Here is a 17,518-nt window from a genome sequence, read left to right as displayed (position 1 = left end):
AGAAGACAGGGCTAACATCATCGCATCAATGAACAACAAAATTATCGATCTCCCTGGAGGTAAAATATCAGTTGCGTGTGGTGGTCAGCTCATTCGAGCTCGAGGAATTCGATATGCATCCGCAAGTCGCTTTCAGCTTCCTACCCCTGTTGGCGAATGGAACGACATAAAGGACTGTACCGGTCCATCTCCAATCTGCCCCCAGACTGTGCCTTCCCGGCTGGATTTTGTCACCGGGCCCATCACAGCAGGGCGCGACCAAGACGAAGACTGTCTACATGTGACAGTAACTACAACTGTCGATGCGCTTTCGGGCGGACAGAAGCTGCCGGTCATGGCGTATCTACACGGAGGGGCTTACGTTTCGGGTGGCGCAGACCTGGATTGCTACCAACCAACTGGCCTAGTGGAGAGAGGTGTCGTCGGCGTCAACATCTCCTATCGACTTGGAGTCTTCGGGTTTCAGCCAATACCAGATATCGCTCCCGCAAATCTTGGGTTGCTGGACCAAATGGAAGCTCTTCGCTGGATCAAGGAAAATATAGCTGCGTTCGGCGGCGACCCTGACAACGTCACGCTCTTTGGACAATCCGCCGGAGCAGGTTCCATCTACTGTCTTATGCTTGCAGAAGGGACTGATGGCCTATTTCACAAAGCCATATTACAAAGTGCGCCTCTGGAGATATGGACGCCAGACCGTGAAGAGATGGTTTGGTCGTTGGGCCGCCTTGCCCAAGAAAGACTCGCGACCGATACCAGGCCAAGGAGTTCCCAGGAGATGCTATCTCTACAGACTGAGCTTCTTCTCACTGCTACGGGACAGTTGCCGTTCGGTCCGCTTATGGGGCATGGACCATTACCCAACCATACAGATGTACCTGAGAAGCTCCGCCTGGTAGCGCAGCGAATACCCATCATGCTTGGATACACGAATGGTGAAGGCGTCCCATTCGTCCGAATGAACAAGACCCTGCGTCCTTATATTAATCTGCCTTTGATTGGACAGTTCATCGAGCGACTTGCAGCTTGGTTCGTATCTGGAAAGGTGTTCACATGGCTCACCGATCGCCTCCACAAGCAATACTTGGATGCGGAGGGTCAGGCAACACTCTACCGCTTCCAGTGGCACCCTTCACATAGCTCACTGCGCGCGGCCCACTGCATCGAGCTACCGTTCCTCCTTGGTTCATGGGAGTCATGGAAATCTGCACCAATATTAGGAGGAGAAGCATCTCAAGACGCTATGGACGGTTTAGGTGACAGGCTCAAAGATATCTGGGTGGAGTTTGCCAACCATGGAAACGACCATATTCAGGGGTTCACAGTCACCGGCGACGAGACGAAATGGAACATTGTGAATCATTGAAGTAGCCTGTTTTCAAATAGCCTCTTCGAACCTTTCCGGTCAGTTGAGTATTTCTCATATAAAACTCCATCGTTCAATCTACCCTTCCGAGGAATAGGCAGTTGCTTGGCTGGCGGCGCGGTGGCTTGCGTATCTCTGTGAAGGCAACAAGAATCAGTTTACCTCTTGCTACTGCTCTATCAGCCACGAGCCATCTACTTTGGGCTTCACTGGCCCACGAATTTCACGTTATCTGCAGAGCTGGCCCTCAGTATATAAGTATCCCAACTCACTAGGCGCGTCTGGGATGGTTCGACATCACAGGCTTGGCACTGCAGGGGTTGGCTTCGGCACCTTCGAAGCTAGGCAAAAAGCGCCAGTTATTTGAAACTCGTGACGGATAGTTGGGCATCACGTGTCTTGTGTTATCTTGGAGGCTATTTGAAATTGAGAAACTACTAATCTGCTTATTCGAGACTCTCGTCCAAAATCTAGTCTGCGAAGCTCCCGCTCCATGAGGCGCAGAAAGTCGGCATTCTGAGTATTAACAGGCTCCCATGGATGCAACCAGCCGACAAATATCATGACAAAGACTTACTACAACGAGAAAGCGACTCGCAAGGAGGGAGCCACCGGCAATATATAAACATCCTCCGGGTGGTCCAGTGTCTCTCACCCACCAATCAGGGGAACCCCACATCCCCGGTCCTCCGAGGCAACCCCGGCTCCAACCCGCCGTCACATTTCTCGGTGCAAGCCACCCGAGATTTCCTGATTCTGCAGTTTTCTTCTTCGATGGCGCCGCCTCGTTACCGACGTTTCAGGGCTACACGTGCCCTCCCTTGACCGCATCCACGCGCTCTCATGTGGTGGCTCCCAATCAATAATCGTCAGCACAACACCAAGACCCGGCATCCTATTCAGGCACTCCGGATGAATATGTCCCATCGTGGCGCCGCGCGCTATGCGCTCGTGACAGATGTCGCCCACAGGGAAGCAAGGGACAACGCGACAGCCCGCGGGGAAATGGCACGTTTGCCCTGCTTATTGGTGCCCGAGAGTCGGAAGACGGCCCTAGATTGCTGAGCCAGCGATTCAGCGTAGCTTTTCACGATGGCACAATGTCCGACTCACGTTTCTGTCATCAACAAACTTACCCTTTTGGGTGTTCACTCAATATCGACTGCCGAGTTTCCGGTTCAGTCGACGCGTCTCTCCGGCTCCGGATGATGCACTATATATGCCGTGCCTCTCGTCTCCTAGAGTGCATATTGCCTGAACTCGACACCGCTCATCATCCAACAAGCCGGGCCCCTTCTTTCAACTCGAGACACGCTTATCGGTCTTCTCAGACGTTCAAGCTGACCATGGGCATCATTGCTCCCTCCTCTCTGCTGCTATCCTTGGCAACGTTGGTCGCCTCACACGGCCATGTTGACTGGCTAGTGGCTGACAACGTCGCCTACCGCGGCTGGGACTCTCCTGCGTTCACGTATTCGCCTCCCACATACCCGGTTGTCGGATGGAAGATCGATGCCCCTGACAACGGTTTCGTCGAGCCAGTCAACTTCGGTACAGGCGATATCATCTGCCACAAGAACGGATCTCCCGCCGGCGGCCATGCCACCGTCCCTGCAGGAGCCAAGATCCAGCTCGTCTGGAACACATGGCCCGAGTCCCACAAGGGCCCTGTGATCGACTACCTTGCCAAGTGCAGCGGCAACTGCGAGTCCGTCGACAAGACCTCGCTGAACTTCTTCAAGATCAGCGCCGGCGGTCTCATTGACATGTCGCTCTCGAACGGCAAGTGGGCCGACGATGTCCTGATGGCCAACAACTTCACCTGGACCGTCCAGATTCCATCGAACCTGGCCCCAGGCAACTACGTTCTCCGGCACGAGATCATCGCGCTGCACTCTGGCGGCAACGTCAACGGCGCCCAGGCATACCCGCAGTGCTTCAACCTGCAGGTCACTGGCGGCGGCTCCCTCGCTCCGGCTGGTGTCAAGGGCACGGCTCTGTACAAGTCAGACGACCCCGGCATTCTTTTCAACCTGTACACTTCGCCTTTGGTCTACCCAATCCCCGGTCCGACTTTGGCGGCGGGAATCTCGTCTTCGACTGCTGCTCAGAGCACCGCCCGGCCGACCGCGACATCCAGCGCGACGGCACCCGGAGGTAGCGGCGGAAGCAGCCCCACCACAGCCCGGACGACGACGGCGGCGGCCCCGGCTACCACGACCACTGCCAGGACGACAACTACCACGGCAGCAGGAGGAGGTTCCGGCGGTAGCACCGTGCCCAAGTACGGTCAGTGCGGTGGTATTGGATACACTGGCTCGACAACTTGTGCTTCTGGCTCGACTTGCCAGGTTCTCAACGAGTACTACTCTCAATGTGTTTAGGGTAGATAGCTGAGGGATTTCGGCCGGGTGTAATTTTCAGCAGATACTGGAAGTATTAGAACATTCCTGTACATAGTTCGTAGCTGTTAGTGTATTCGTCAATCCGAAGTCGCCGTCTCGGTCAAATATTGTGCGTCAAATGCCATGGGTGTGATAGGGTCCGCTTATTACCCCTGGAATACCCTGTCTTCCCTTTGGACATGACTTGCAGGTTGATGTGACAGACTCTCTAATGATTTGAATTCATGTGTTATCAATCCAGACGAACTGGCTGAGATCCCACCGGGGTAAATACGAATACGACACGCCCCACCCTGCCGGTGGGCAGCTATCTCATGTCTAACCCCCCTTTCATGCCTTAGCCTTTCTCCTAATTCTAATTTTCGCTCCTTCGGGAGGAAACAGTGCCTCCGTCATCCAGTAATTTGGCGGTCTTTGCCCGTTGTACTCTGCGGGGAACTCGACATCGTAGTGACCCAGAACATAGGCAATAATCATCTTCAACTCAAAGTCGATCAGGAACCGGCCAGGGCACGCGTGCTTTCCGTGTCCAAACGGCAAATACTCGGTGCTGGTAGTGACAAACGAGACAGGGGGCACCTTCTCATCCTTGGCCGCGGCATTCTCACGGATCCGGGAGAACCGGAACGGGTCGTACTTGAGGGGCTCCTCGAAAAGTTCGCCGTCCGTGGCAGCGGGCTGGCCGAGGAATGAGATGAGCGTGCCCTTGGGCAGGTGGTTTCCGTCTGGGCCCTTGTACCCATCGACCATGACCTTGCGGAAGACTGCGCGTCCACCAAACGACTGGAGGCGAAGAGTCTCTCGGGCCACGCTGTCCGCCTTCATCATCTTGCTGACCTTGGCTTTCGTCCAGCTGTCGTTGCCATCTTCGTACAGGATGCGGTTAACTTCGTCTCGTAGGAAGGATATCGTGTTGAACTCGGAATCGGAGCCGATGATGTTGAGCAGCATGTTCGTCGCTTGGATGCTTGTCTGGTGCATCGAGCCGAAGTTCGCAGCAATGAGACGCCTCGTCATCATGTTGACGTTGTTGAACTCCTCGACGCGGTTCTTTTCGGCGTACCTTGCCATCATCTGCAGGTGGTCTTGCGGTTCCGGGTGATCCGGGTCGTTGCGGTCGTACTTCAAGCTCTCGACGCGTTCGTTCCAGTACGGCTCAAACATCTTTCTAAGTCTTTTGATTCTGCCGTGCAGCGGCAGGTTCAGGAGGTAGCCGATCAGAGGTCTCAAAATCCTGGGAGCGCCCCCAACAGCGCCAGCGTTGACGACCAGATGGTCAATGATTTCGTAGTTCAGTTTGAAATAGTCCGGGTCTCGGCCTGAGTCGCATCAGTTAGTTTGATGACCACTTTCGAAGGAAACTTTGTCTTACAAATGGGCAATCCGATGGTGAAGCGACCGGCCGCTTGTGCGACAATCTGTCTGATGAGGGAGAATAGGTCGATCTCCTTCCACTCAGTATCTGTACCAAACCACCTGTCGACCGCGATGCCCAGCTCGTTGTTCATAGCAGCGCAGACATTCTCCAGGATGAGGTTCATGTCTGTCTTGACGAGATGCCCCTGCCAAGCATCCGTCACATACCGAGCGTCTCCAAGCGCGTAGTGGATCTGATCGACCTCCGCGAATGCTTCGCTGGGGCTCAATTGGTCTTCGGGCTGCGTCAGGACCCATCGCATTGTGCTCGTGGGCATGATCACCTCGTGGCGGAAGCCCAAGCCAGGGATCACGACGGCTTTACCTTTCTTGGCATACTGGATCGACGAACGCGGGTTAGCGTCCGAACTGGATTGATAGGCAGCGATAAAGGAATTTTGGACTGACGTTGTCAAAGGCCTCCCGGAACAGGCCTGGGCAGTCTGTGTAGTACCGAAGGATAGTGCGGAAACTGAATCGCGTCGCGCCCTCTGGCTCGCCGATGAGCGCGATGCCCTCCGGGTAGGGGATTCTGTAGAATGTTCGGCTGATGAGGAAGAAGATCACGAAGCTTCCCGCTGCCACCAGGCCGATTCCTGACCAGCTGGAGAGCTCGGGGTAGATCAATGACGTGGGAGCCATGGTGGACCGCGCGATCTGAAACTAGCGTTCAAATTACAGCAGTCTGCGGTTTCCCGAGTCGTGACGGCTTCACCACGGGTAACACGGAGGGATAAGGTTGATGTCTGAATTGACCCAAGCTCCGCGTCAAACTTGAGGGGAAGCTCTGGGGTTTTAACTCATCTCAATGCTGACATACCCCGTCCCATGTTTGACTTGATGGGGCCACCGGTGGGAGACGCGAGCCAGAGAGTTGGGCCCAACGTGGAGACTAGCAAGGGTGATCCCCCGGTAGCGCGCCCGCATTCCCCATGTCAACTTGTCAAGCGAAGTGCGCGCGCGGAAGCCTGGACGTTTTGTAGGGCTGCCTGGAGGCCATCGGCTCCGGATATTTCAAGGTAAATTGCTTCGGCTTTTCATGTCCCTGGGCGACACAGCAGCGTCCAGGTGATCAACAGCGGATACATGCAGCAAGACACATAGTTGGACAAAGTCACGTACAAAACGAGCCAACAGCCCGATCACGTAGCCTTCAAGCCGCAGCGGATACTGACAAGCTCTCATAAAAATCAACTCGAAGATCCACAGGAACAGCATGTTAACCAGTTTGAAGCTATCATCATGCCATTTCTTGGCCAATCAACAAAATTTGCATCCTTCGCGGTTGCTTAGCTCTCATTCGTGCCCTTAGCCTTGGTAAGCAGCCACATTCCGAAAAAGGTAATGCGTAGCAGCACCAATTCTTGAGAGGATGCGAACCTGCAGCACCCGGATTTGTTCCTTGTTCTTATTCAATTAGGCTGAGTTTATCTCATAGGTTGGCTCGGTCCCACCCCTTAGTACTGAGTGCGCGATCTGGGCTGTGGCGCCCGCCGACCCAACCAACTCAACATATGGACAGACCGACAGTAAGTTCAAAAAGAATTACCATGAAGTTCAAGAGCAAAAGATTGGACGAACAGGGAATCGAACCCTGGACCACTCACATGCTAAGCGAGTATTATACCACTAAACCATTCGCCCAGATGATTTCGCCCGGACTTGAACCGGAGACCTTCAGTGTGTTAGACTGACGTGATAACCAACTACACCACGAAACCATTTGAATTGTTGAAGTCCGCTGACAAATTTTGAAAATATGGAGCATTGGCACAAGGTGTGGTGGAAAATCGAGTCGTGAAGCGAAAGGAAAGCCCTCATGTGGGTCCAGTCCGGGTCTGGCCCGGTCTATTCGGCAGGGCAGCCGGAGCACGGCCGGAGCCCAGCTCGGGAGTCTTCAGATTATTTCAAACCGTCGAATCGTGTTGATCAAAGACGGGAGGATCACTATGACCGTTTCCCAACAAATCATTCCGTAAAATACTTTTAAATTGCTTTAGGAATTGAAAGACGTTATTTTACGATCCATCTCAAGCTATAGTAGATCTCACACGATTCAGGTCCGAAGAGTCTCCCGCAATCATTCTCACATATACTAGTTATAATTGTCTTCTAGAGCTTTCCAATAGCCTCAACAAGAGTCTTTCCAATAACCCCAGCGCTGGGCGGGTTCTGCCCGGTGATCAGCCGACCATCCTTGCCGCTGACGACGATCTTGACCCCGAAAAGCTGATCTGCCTTAACGTATTGAGCTCCGTGGTTCTTCATCTCAGTCTCTAGCAAGAAAGGCATCGCATCTGTAAACTGATACGCATCCTCCTCGGCGTTGGAGAATCCGGTCACCTCTTGATCCTTGACTAGGTACTCTCCATCCGATAGCTTGACATTGACTAGGGCTCCAGGGCCGTGGCAGACGGCCGAGACAATTTTGCCGTTCTCGTAGAACTCGCGGATTAGTGCGTGAGATACCGGGTCAACGGCCAAGTCGAACATGGCTACATGGAGAGAGTCGTCAGCGTTCGTTCCCATCTCCCCAATCCCACTCGTTACAGATGTAGCATGAATTCACTTACGTCCGTGGCCACCAACGTAGAAAATTGCAGCAAACTCTGAAGATCTCTGAAGCATAGTCTCCAGCTTCTCCGTCTTCTTCCAGAGGCTCTTCTTTTCTTTCAAGAAGGCCTGGCACTCTGCATCATCCTTGGCTTCTTGAACGGAGTAGGGATCAATCGGAGCTTCGCCGCCCTTGGGCGAGGCAACGACAATATCCACATGAGGAGCGATTGCGTTGTAGGGGTGCACGAATTCCGGAAGGTACCATCCGGTCTTCATGCCATCCCGCGTAGGGAGGTTGTCTTGGGATGTCAAGACGACAAGAACCTTAGGCTTTACTGTCATTGTGAAAAAGAGTGAAATGGATTATTCCAATTGCAGAAATATTTGTAATGGTCAACCTGCGATCACATCAAGACATGTAATCTGGCGTGCTCAAAGCCATCTTTTTGTATCTCTTAGCATAATGGATTTAGAGTTTTGACTCCGTAAGAGTAGCCAATTCGGGGCATGGTTCCCCACAGGATTGGGTTGAGCTGGGGACGAACATCCTAGCAAACATCACCAGGGTGGATACTTTGTCTCTCGGGGGTCGGCAGTGTCATCTCTAACTCCCTCCAAGCTTCCTGTTATCCATTAAGAGGTGTTCATCGTCGGTTCTAGCGGAAATTATGACTAACTATGTCCGAGTGTCAATGAACGACGACGTTACTCACAGTTCAAAAATTGCGAGGAAACTGCCGACAAGTCAAGAGCGCATATATAAGCACCCCCACCCAGTCTGTTCTGCAGATGGCACGCCCAAAGTTTGACAACGATCGCCTTCACTTCTTGTGCTTTTCCAACAGCATTCCGACCTCCATTCAAAGACAGCTTTCATTCATAAATAGCCACCAACAATCACAATGACCATCACAATCACCGTCGTATTCCCCAACGACGACGATGCCCAGTACGACATCGAGTACTACGTCACCAAACACATGCCCCTGATCCAGGAGAGATGGGGTAAGTACGGCGTCAAGTCTTGGTCCGTAACGAAATTCCAGCCTGGAGCAGATGGAGCCAAGCCGTTGTACGCATTCGGTTCGGTCGTGTACTGGGACAACTTGGAGCAGATCAAGACGGCTTTTGGAGGCCCGGAGGTTGGGGAGATCATGGGCGATGTTTCCAACTTCTCAAACAAGGAGCCTATCTTCCTCACCGGCGAGGTTTTGCATGAATAAGCAGACAAAGATGGTTTCCCGAATGTCGGGTGCTGGGATACGAGGCTTTAAATGTTCGAGCGGGGTGCTCAACCGGGGAGAGGGGATTAGGTATTGCACGATGATCACGCGTGCCTAGGTAGCTTCAAAACATAATGAGGCTTCTCCGGATTATTCATCCAGCTACACTTAGATCTATTTTGCCTTCATTCACGCTCAATTAGACAAAGTTCAGATTGTCGTCCCGCACTATTCCCGCATATCGTGCTCCCGAAGACGCGGACGAGATGGTTCATGGAATAATACAATCACTTCTCCGGTTGGCGTTCTGGCCCTGGGAGTTGGCCCAACGCCACAAGGCTTGGCCAATACGCGTCTGTTCGCAATTGTAGGTCGAGGCCCTGTACTACTATGACATGGGTATGCCCTAATGGGAGCCAGAATGAGGAGTTTCCCAGTTAACCCATTTCTCGAATTCTCCTCCCAACATTTTAACACGAGTAGAACGAAGCATTGCTTCATCGTCCCTTCTCATATCCCCAAACAATTGGTAGTGGCAAACCAACCGCTATCAAAACTTAGTCTGTTGCAACGAGTGGTGTTTGTTTATTTGACTTCCCGGAACGTCACCCCGTTCATGAGCTTATTTTCCCCCGACCCGACGATGCAACGCTGCAGCGCAAACTCCAGGGTCTATCGACTTCGGATTGTGACCTTTTCGACCTTCCTTTCCTAGCTACAGCATGGCCCTTCTCCTTTGTAAACCAGGGCACCATCTTTCGCCCAGAAATTAAATGCTCCTGCAGCCTCTGTCACACCTCACATGTACGCGAATACACCCATCCGGAACCCACGAAAAACGTGAATACCACGCGGAAAGCAAAACATCTCGCCATCTCGCGTGTCACTCCCAAATCACCCATCCCTCTTGGCTGCGACCAAGCGCATTCTCTTCACCCAAATATCTTCTGCATTCGCCCATCCGCCCATCCATACGGATCACCAAAATTCCACCACTCCTGAGAAGGCTGTCTTCATTAGCCGGTCCTTGGCGCAATCGCTTCCTGGCGGTATTTTTGCCAAGATCCCGAAGCAGCGGGTCTGATGGCAATCATTGGCGATGCACGACGCGAATCGGACAGGGTTCTCCGCATGGGGCCATTAGATGTGATGATGTTGCAAAAAAGAAAGCAAGGAGAGGGGAACCCGAATTGAAGAGCTTCCGTTGACCGAGATCGGATGTGATGACTGCGGCATGGTAGAGTTGTATCTATGTTTGTGTATAAATAGTATCCTGAAGATTGTCCCCGTCTTCCCCTGTCTCTCCACGCTCTGTCATTTCTGGTGTATTGTTCAAGTCATCGCGTCTAAGTCATAATGAGGCTGACAGCAAAAACCATACTCTGCGCCTTCGCAGGCCTGGTCGCCGGGAACCCCCTCGACTGGCTCGGTATCGCCTCCTGGGACGTCGAGGGCTACGCCAAAGACAACCCCCTCGGCAAGACCACCGGCGGCAAGGGCGGCCCAACAGTCACCGTCTCCACCATTCCGGAGCTCCAGACCGCCGTTGCCGGCGCTGATCCCAGAATCGTCGTCTTGAAGGGCTCTCTCGAGCTACCCGCGCGGCTCAAGGTTGGCTCCAACAAGAGCCTTGTCGGGTACAAAACCACGGCACACATCACCGGCAAGGGCGTCGACGTGTTCAACTCGACCAACGTGATCCTGCAGAACTTGAAGATCAGCCACATCCTGGACAACGACTGCATCACAATCCGAAACTCGACGCGCGTGTGGGTGGACCACAACGAGTTCACCTCAGACATCAGCAAAGGCCCTGATTTCTACGTAAGTCATGGCGGAACTTCTATACCCGCAGCAGATACTAACTCACAAACTCACAGGACGGCCAGGTCGATATCATCCGCGCTTCAGACTGGATCACCGTCTCCTGGAACTACTTCCACGACCACTGGAAGTCCTCGCTGGTCGGCAACGACGCCACCTTCCGCGACCTCGACTCGGGCCACCTGCACGTCACTTACCACCACAACCACTGGCGCAACGAGGGCACGCGCGGCCCCGCGGGGCGCTTCGGCCGCCAGCACATCTACAACAACCTGTACGAGGACTTTCTCTATCAGGCCATCCACTCGCGCTCCGACAATCAGGTCCTCGTTGAGGGCAACGTCTTCCGCGGGAACACGCGCGAGGCGCTCAGCACGTATGGACTGGTCATTCCTGACGACTCGCCAAATACGTGTACATGTGGGGATGAGGAGTTGGATGGGTTTGCCAACCTTGGGGCTCGTAAGTTGTCACATCTGCTGTATGTCATGAGATATGCTAAATGTTCTGTGATAGCCAACGACTGGGGCAAGGCTGGTGTCAACATCACACAGAAGGGCGACTTTTACAAGGCGCCTTATAAGTTCAAACTTACCCCTTTGCCACTCGTAGCCTCTATCGTCAAGATTGGTGCTGGTGTTGGTAGGGTGTAGGTGGTTGTGTGTGAATGGGAGAGCCCTCGACCATGGGGTTGGAATAATTCTCAGGCAAGAAGGATACGGGTCGGATTCGGTGTTTCTGCCTCCCACCATAAATACTTAAACAGTAATTAATCACCAAGTAGACTCTTTCCCGTATACCAAGCAACTGCCTCTTTCATTGGCGATTCTTTTAGATTCTTCAGGTGCGTCCGACACATTTCGGGCTTTTGTGATACAAGCTGATTCGTCATCAATCAAAGCCAATAGTCTCACAAAAGACGATCTATATCAATCCAACCAATTTCAAACATACTTCCTCAAACGGCAAAACAGAATCGCCGGTCAACTTTGAAGTTCTGGCCAAATATCCGCATGAAGCACTAACAGGAATACGTGTTGTGTAACAGCATCACACCGCGAATTGTGTGAACGAAGTCGAATTCATCTCTAGCCGCTTGTGTCCCTGGCGTATGGGGTTACAAATAAAGCTCAGCTGATAGAAGCTGCAGATACCTTGAAAGTTTAATAGCAGAAGTAGGGCAGGAACCTCTGAAATCACCAGCCGGTGTTGTTGACCATCTTCAAAGGGCAGGGCTCACGCATATGGCTTCACAATCGCCACCAAGACAATGACTCCATTTTTGAACCTACACTAGATTTCCTGTCTTCCTATTATATAGACAAACCTTCATAATGTAAAGCACGTGCTTCAACACACTGACCTTATATCAAAACAACCTCATTCTTCCATCTTTTGATGTTATACGCCAAACACTCAGGGCCTTCGTAATGCCATACTCATGTCTTTCAGTGAATGAGATTAATGTTCTGCTGGTAAGGTACTATGTATTGAGTCTCTAATCTGGAGCCCACGTTTCATAATACACCCGACAATTGGGAACGCGTGCGCCGACGATAATACTTGTAGTCAACCATCATAATCAGGGGCTGGGGATGACGCGCGTGAATGAATAATTAACATTAAGTTCCTATCGGCGTATGTGTTTGCCCTTGGGTTATTTGAATCCACATAAGGCTTAGATGATGCACGCCAGAAGATCACGCCAGACCAAAATATCGTGGAGGAACTTGAACTTGTGGCCTTCATTTCCGGATACAAAGTCGTCATGGAATCAAGAGCTTGGTCTCCGACTCAAAACAGAAAGGCAACCACGGCAGTAAACACATTATTGAGAAGACGAGTTCACAACAGGTGCCTTGGATATTTATACACATCTCACCAGCGCCTCGCCTTGTACAGCGATCTCGTCATTCTCGTATAAATTAAATACTTCTAACGGCTCTTACTCTTACCTCGCAACACAATCTGCCTCGATGTTTCCTCATTTAATTTGGCAGAAAAGGGGCCTCAAGTAATCATTGATCAAATCATTCAGCAGACAACGTCAGAAACCAACCCCAATATGTTGTGACGAGTATTCTCCATCCATCAGTGATTCTTCTCTCAGATCATTAGGACAAATATACCCTACAAACGGTGCTCATAGTTTCGTCTGGTATCACAGTACCAACCTGTTTACCCTGTCTTCTCCATGACAGCTTGACCAAGGTAATGACGATATAGTTTGCAACCATTGTGATTGCGAAAAAATCATGTCTCTCCTGTCAATGGTGGCAAAGTAGACCACTCCTTCGGAGTCGTATATCTAAGAGACCGAACCAAATCGATGCTGGGGAAAGTCCCATCTGCCAGCACTACAAAGTCTCCATAATTCTCTTCGATATGAAGGCATCAGCAGGAATCCAATGATGTAATTGGCGAGTTGATAAGGAGGGGGGGAGGCAGTGACTCGATCAACAGTCAAATTCCCGGGCTACGGCTGGCTGGAAACCTTTCAGCCATCTCCCCGCCTCGGATCGAGACCTCAGCCTGTGGTGGCACAATTTCTATCTTTCAATACGCGTACCAATACTTTCAGGACGTGGGTGCGAGACGGGAACAACTTTCGTGGCCGAGGAAGAGCTCACTCCAGAGGTATCATGCAGATGACCACCTAGGATGCGTCACATATTCATACGGCTCTGTGGACCGAGGAGGGACTGAGTATGGTGCCAATTTCGGTCTCTGCGTTTACATTGCTGCGTTCCTCGCAACAATCTCCACACCGGAAATATCACACACCTTATATACGTCGCCTTCAGCACCGAGTCGACAAGACCACGAGCTTCCGCACACCTCCGTGCACGGGTTCCCATCAGAGCCGCTTCACCGAACCGTCTGAGTAGACTCCCAACCCCGACAATGACACAAATCGAACTGCAGTACCTACATCGGCATGGTGAGCAGCACAAAATGAATACAAAAAGCATGTCACCAGATCCAAGGATGGGGATTCTTGAGAGAACCCAAATCGTTTGTTAGTGTGCCAGGTTGCGATAACCGAAGCTCCCCCAGGCATGTCATGACCAAACTTGTGCATCAGAAGTGGAGTGTCTTACACTCGAAAGTCGCACAGAACCGTCTCGTCCGCTTCGTGTTCTCCTGAATACGTTCGTCTACACTGCCGAGGATGATTCCAGACGACGATTGAAGATTGCCATTAATAAATTTTATCTCGGCTGTCACAAACGCTTTGACAGGAAGCAAATCCCGCCCAGCTCTCTGCTCAAGCAAGCGACGGAAAGGGATATTGTGGCTCGCTGGTTTCGCGGGCTGGCCCAGGTTAATCCCACAGCACATAACGCTTCTTATACCCCGCCTCAGCCCCTCCAGTCACGATATCTCAGCCGCCAATATCGGCACGTGGACACAAACTACCCCAGCTGAACACCACAACGGAGCTTTCACTCCCCTCATCTCTCCGTCCGACCAACCAGCCAAACCTTCACTTTCAACAAATGAATCAATCAAACACACCCGCGGACAAACTCCAATCAACCTCCGAACTCCCCATACACCCATCCCGTCCACTCCCAGTATCCTCCCAGTTAGCCTCCAGTCCAACAACTACTGACTTACTAATAGCCCGACGTCAAGAAAGCGGATTCATCCGACCTCAGAGTTCCAACCCCCTTCACAGCTACCACAAACCACAGCAGATGCCGACATCTCCCCGAACAACCAACACACCCTCTTCAGACGAAACAAACCACAAAAGAGAGCCCACTCACACACATACATCTCTACGGCACAACAAAACCTTCAACTGCAACACACATGAGACGGAAAAATGAGGAAGACAAAAGAGAGACAGAGATCATCCCGTTCGTCCTTTTCTCTCTATCACCACTTCCCCTCCATCTCTTTTCTCATCTCTCCCACACATACACAAGTCATTCGGTCCGCAAGTCTAAAAAGGTTGTCAGTCCCAACAACATCCCACATTACCTCAACTCAACCTTTTCTTACCCGCAAACTTCGTATCTGTCCTCCCGCCGGTTAAGCCACAACCCACTCACACGAACCCTTTCAACTTCGCCCCAAACAAGGCAACAAACTCGCCGAGATGGAGAAGGCCATCCCGGATACTTGCGAGAAAATCTTTCAGCTCGCACACGCGACGGTCCTCACGATGAACTATATCAAACCCTGACATATCAGCCCCCTGGGTTGAAGGACACCCCACCTGGAATGCAACGCGCCAATGTGTTTCGATTGACTTTGAGGCGGCATATCAAAAAGGCCAACACATTCGCCTCGGAAATTGGCTTCACATGCAGCTGGAGAGTTCCACTGCAGACGCCAAAGTACTATGTAACAACGACCAATTTCTGCGTCAGGAAAGATGCCTACCCGACTGCATGTGATTACTGTTAGCCATCTGAACTTCTGAAGTGGAAAGTCGCAACGCCGGCAGGCCTTGGTGCTGACGGCGGCCGGAGACCGGTGCGCTAAGCCCGTAAGCGCGGCGAACGTTACCACCTCCCCGAGACTTTCAAGGAGGAATTATTGCGACCTCAGGCTCCCGTGGCTCCTTAGCCATCCGACGTCGGCCGAGTGCAGTCGACTCGCGCGGTCGTATCGGCGCAGAGATGATCCCTCCAATGAATCCAGTGGCCAGCGTGAACCAGAGCCTGCAGGAAGTCGAGCCTCACCATTGATCTCAACACGCCTATCCCCGCACCTAGGTTCACATGACAAACTCTCCATGTACATAAGAGATGCCAGAATCTCAGTGGCGGCTGCCCAAAACTCACACTTAAGGTTCAGCTACCCGACTCACCGATAAATGTCCAAAAACGGAATATTTCTAACCATCTTGGACGTCGTGCCGTCCGGGTAGGAATCCCACAACCTCCCGGGGACTACATCTGGCGTTCGGGCCCCTTCCTTGCTGTCCCCGGAGGACAGCAAAAGGACAGGGGCGACTTTTGAGATCCAACCGCAGCTTGGGATTGGTCAACTCGCAACATCCGATTTAACACAAGCTCATCTTGGAGATAGGATCGACGACGAAGAGCTGCTTAAGGTCTGAATCAACATGCTGGAGCGTGGCGTACTGATGAACAGTGGATCGTGATGCACTGCGCGATCAATCTGCCTGGAATACGCCACGGCAGTGAGTGTAATGCCTTACTACGAGAGGCAACCAACATCCTATTGCTGTTGGCAAACTGAAGCCGCGCAGAGGTGACAGCTCCCGGCACTGTTCTCAGCGTGCAATAATGTGCCCCGTGAGGCCATGAGGGAATAACAGACAGTGTTCCGCCTAAAAACCGGAGACATGAGTCAAGAGTGGGTTGTCGCTAAATGTACGCCCTGACCGGTACGGAAAAGTACCTGTGCTGAGCTCGCTACCCAAAAGGCCAAAAGGGTAAGGCCAAAGGTCTGCCCAGACGACAAATTTGCAAACGAACGGGAGGCTCCCACGCTCCCCAAACTCTGCCGTTCATCGTCGAGGTGCATGCGGGTAGATGATAGAAGGTGACCTGGCGAGTTCGAACAAGAAGGTTTCATAGCCGAGTCAGGTTGCGGCGGACGAGTGGCCGTGGAACATCGCACCGGGCACGGGGGAGCAGGAGGCCGAGGAACCTGGCACATTACCGCGGACGGACGGGATGTTTGCGACGCGGCAATGGTGAACGGAGCTGTTGAACGAGGACTCCGGACGGCTCAGGTCAGCAGGGCAGGGGTGTCGTCGATCAACGTGGTCCTTTCCCCAGAGTATGGCGACTCGACCTCCCGACTTCAGATACGGCCTTGTCGCTCAGATTGGCTTCCAAGATTTTGGGTGGACCGGGAGAGTTGCAAAAAAAATTATGGGAATGCTGCGACGGGGTGCGCTGAGGGGAACGGAGATTGCTTCTCACCAGGCGCTGCAACCCTCGTTATCGGACGACAGCTGAGGGCAAAGCCGCGTGTCAGCGAGGACGGCTTCGAGAAGCTTTTCGCTGGCCAAGTAGTGTGTAATGCTCAGAAAGACGGCTCAAGCTGCCGCCCAACCCACCTCGTAGCAGTAGGCGAACGCACTGTCGGAATCCAGTGCTGCATTGCAGGTTCTGGATCAGGGAAGACGTGCATTCGCGAGCTTTGTGGAATTGAAAAAGACAGCTGGTGATTCGTCTTGACAGTATGCGGATGAGACAAGCCCAACCTTGCTAGCTCCAAAATGCTGCTGAGGACGCAAGTCAGTCCGGTGTCTGATGAGAGCCTGACTTTGGGACTAGCATCGAGGCTAATGTACCCAGTGGACTTGATGTACATGGTCAGAATGTTGGCCATTCCGGGCTCCGGAAGCATGTTATTTCGAGGAGGCACGCAGGCGGTGATCGATGCGTTTGTGGCTTTTCAGGGCCAGACGGTAGAGCTTATTGTCGGCGATGACAGTAGTAGAAGACCATTCGACTGACAGCAGATTTCTTGTATCACAACCGGATGCTGGCAAGAACTTGTGTCCGTGCACAGGACAAAAATGCCCAGACAAGGGCTTCTCAGCTCTGAAAGGGCCCCTGAAGAAACGGCCGGAGATGAAAACGCGGGTGAGATTATGCCGGACCTTCGTCGTGGGACGCAGAAGAAACGGCAAAACTCAAGTCGTCCAAAGGCACTATTCGCTGCCACGAATTTTCGACTGGCGATAGCATTTACCCCATACAGGCAAATGTGTGAAGCCCAACAGGATAACC

At 52.3% G+C, this 17,518-nt stretch overlaps 6 protein-coding genes across 6 annotated transcripts; 4 read left to right on the top strand and 2 right to left on the bottom strand.

Moving 5' to 3' along the window:
• Nucleotides 1-334: 334 nt before the first annotated feature.
• On the top strand, nt 335-1,366 carry pnbA-1 (Para-nitrobenzyl esterase; the record flags this gene model as incomplete). The annotated part of the gene is made up of 1 exon (XM_032036935.1): nt 335-1,366. The coding sequence occupies one exon, from the start codon at nt 335-337 to the stop codon at nt 1,364-1,366; it is 1,032 nt and encodes a 343-aa protein (XP_031884296.1).
• Nucleotides 1,367-2,712: 1,346 nt separating this feature from the next.
• On the top strand, nt 2,713-3,750 carry Cel61a-0 (Polysaccharide monooxygenase Cel61a; the record flags this gene model as incomplete). Its single annotated transcript, XM_032036934.1, has 1 exon — nt 2,713-3,750. One exon carries the CDS (start codon nt 2,713-2,715, stop codon nt 3,748-3,750), a length of 1,038 nt encoding a protein of 345 aa, XP_031884290.1.
• Nucleotides 3,751-4,101: 351 nt separating this feature from the next.
• Nucleotides 4,102-5,829, bottom strand: tenB-0 (Cytochrome P450 monooxygenase tenB; the record flags this gene model as incomplete). Its single annotated transcript, XM_032036933.1, has 3 exons — nt 4,102-5,090; nt 5,144-5,525; nt 5,596-5,829. The coding sequence occupies 3 exons, from the start codon at nt 5,827-5,829 to the stop codon at nt 4,102-4,104; spliced, it is 1,605 nt and encodes a 534-aa protein (XP_031884289.1).
• Nucleotides 5,830-7,299: 1,470 nt separating this feature from the next.
• Nucleotides 7,300-8,085, bottom strand: CGGC5_v000343 (Glutathione-independent glyoxalase; the record flags this gene model as incomplete). Its single annotated transcript, XM_032036932.1, has 2 exons — nt 7,300-7,682; nt 7,761-8,085. The coding sequence occupies 2 exons, from the start codon at nt 8,083-8,085 to the stop codon at nt 7,300-7,302; spliced, it is 708 nt and encodes a 235-aa protein (XP_031884288.1).
• A 560-nt stretch (nt 8,086-8,645) lies between these two features.
• Nucleotides 8,646-8,966, top strand: CGGC5_v000342 (uncharacterized protein; the record flags this gene model as incomplete). Its single annotated transcript, XM_032036931.1, has 1 exon — nt 8,646-8,966. One exon carries the CDS (start codon nt 8,646-8,648, stop codon nt 8,964-8,966), a length of 321 nt encoding a protein of 106 aa, XP_031884287.1.
• Nucleotides 8,967-10,322: 1,356 nt separating this feature from the next.
• plyA-0 (Pectate lyase A) lies at nt 10,323-11,443 on the top strand (the record flags this gene model as incomplete). The annotated part of the gene is made up of 3 exons (XM_032036930.1): nt 10,323-10,790; nt 10,847-11,252; nt 11,307-11,443. 3 exons carry the CDS (start codon nt 10,323-10,325, stop codon nt 11,441-11,443), a joined length of 1,011 nt encoding a protein of 336 aa, XP_031884295.1.
• Nucleotides 11,444-17,518: the final 6,075 nt, after the last annotated feature.

The sequence above is a fragment of the Colletotrichum fructicola genome (assembly GCF_000319635.2).
Source record: "Colletotrichum fructicola Nara gc5 chromosome Unknown KSG_Nara_v1_contig01, whole genome shotgun sequence".
NCBI lineage: Eukaryota > Fungi > Ascomycota > Sordariomycetes > Glomerellales > Glomerellaceae > Colletotrichum > Colletotrichum fructicola.
Note: the sequence above shows the minus strand (reverse complement) of the source record. Positions and strands in the feature narration are given on the sequence as shown.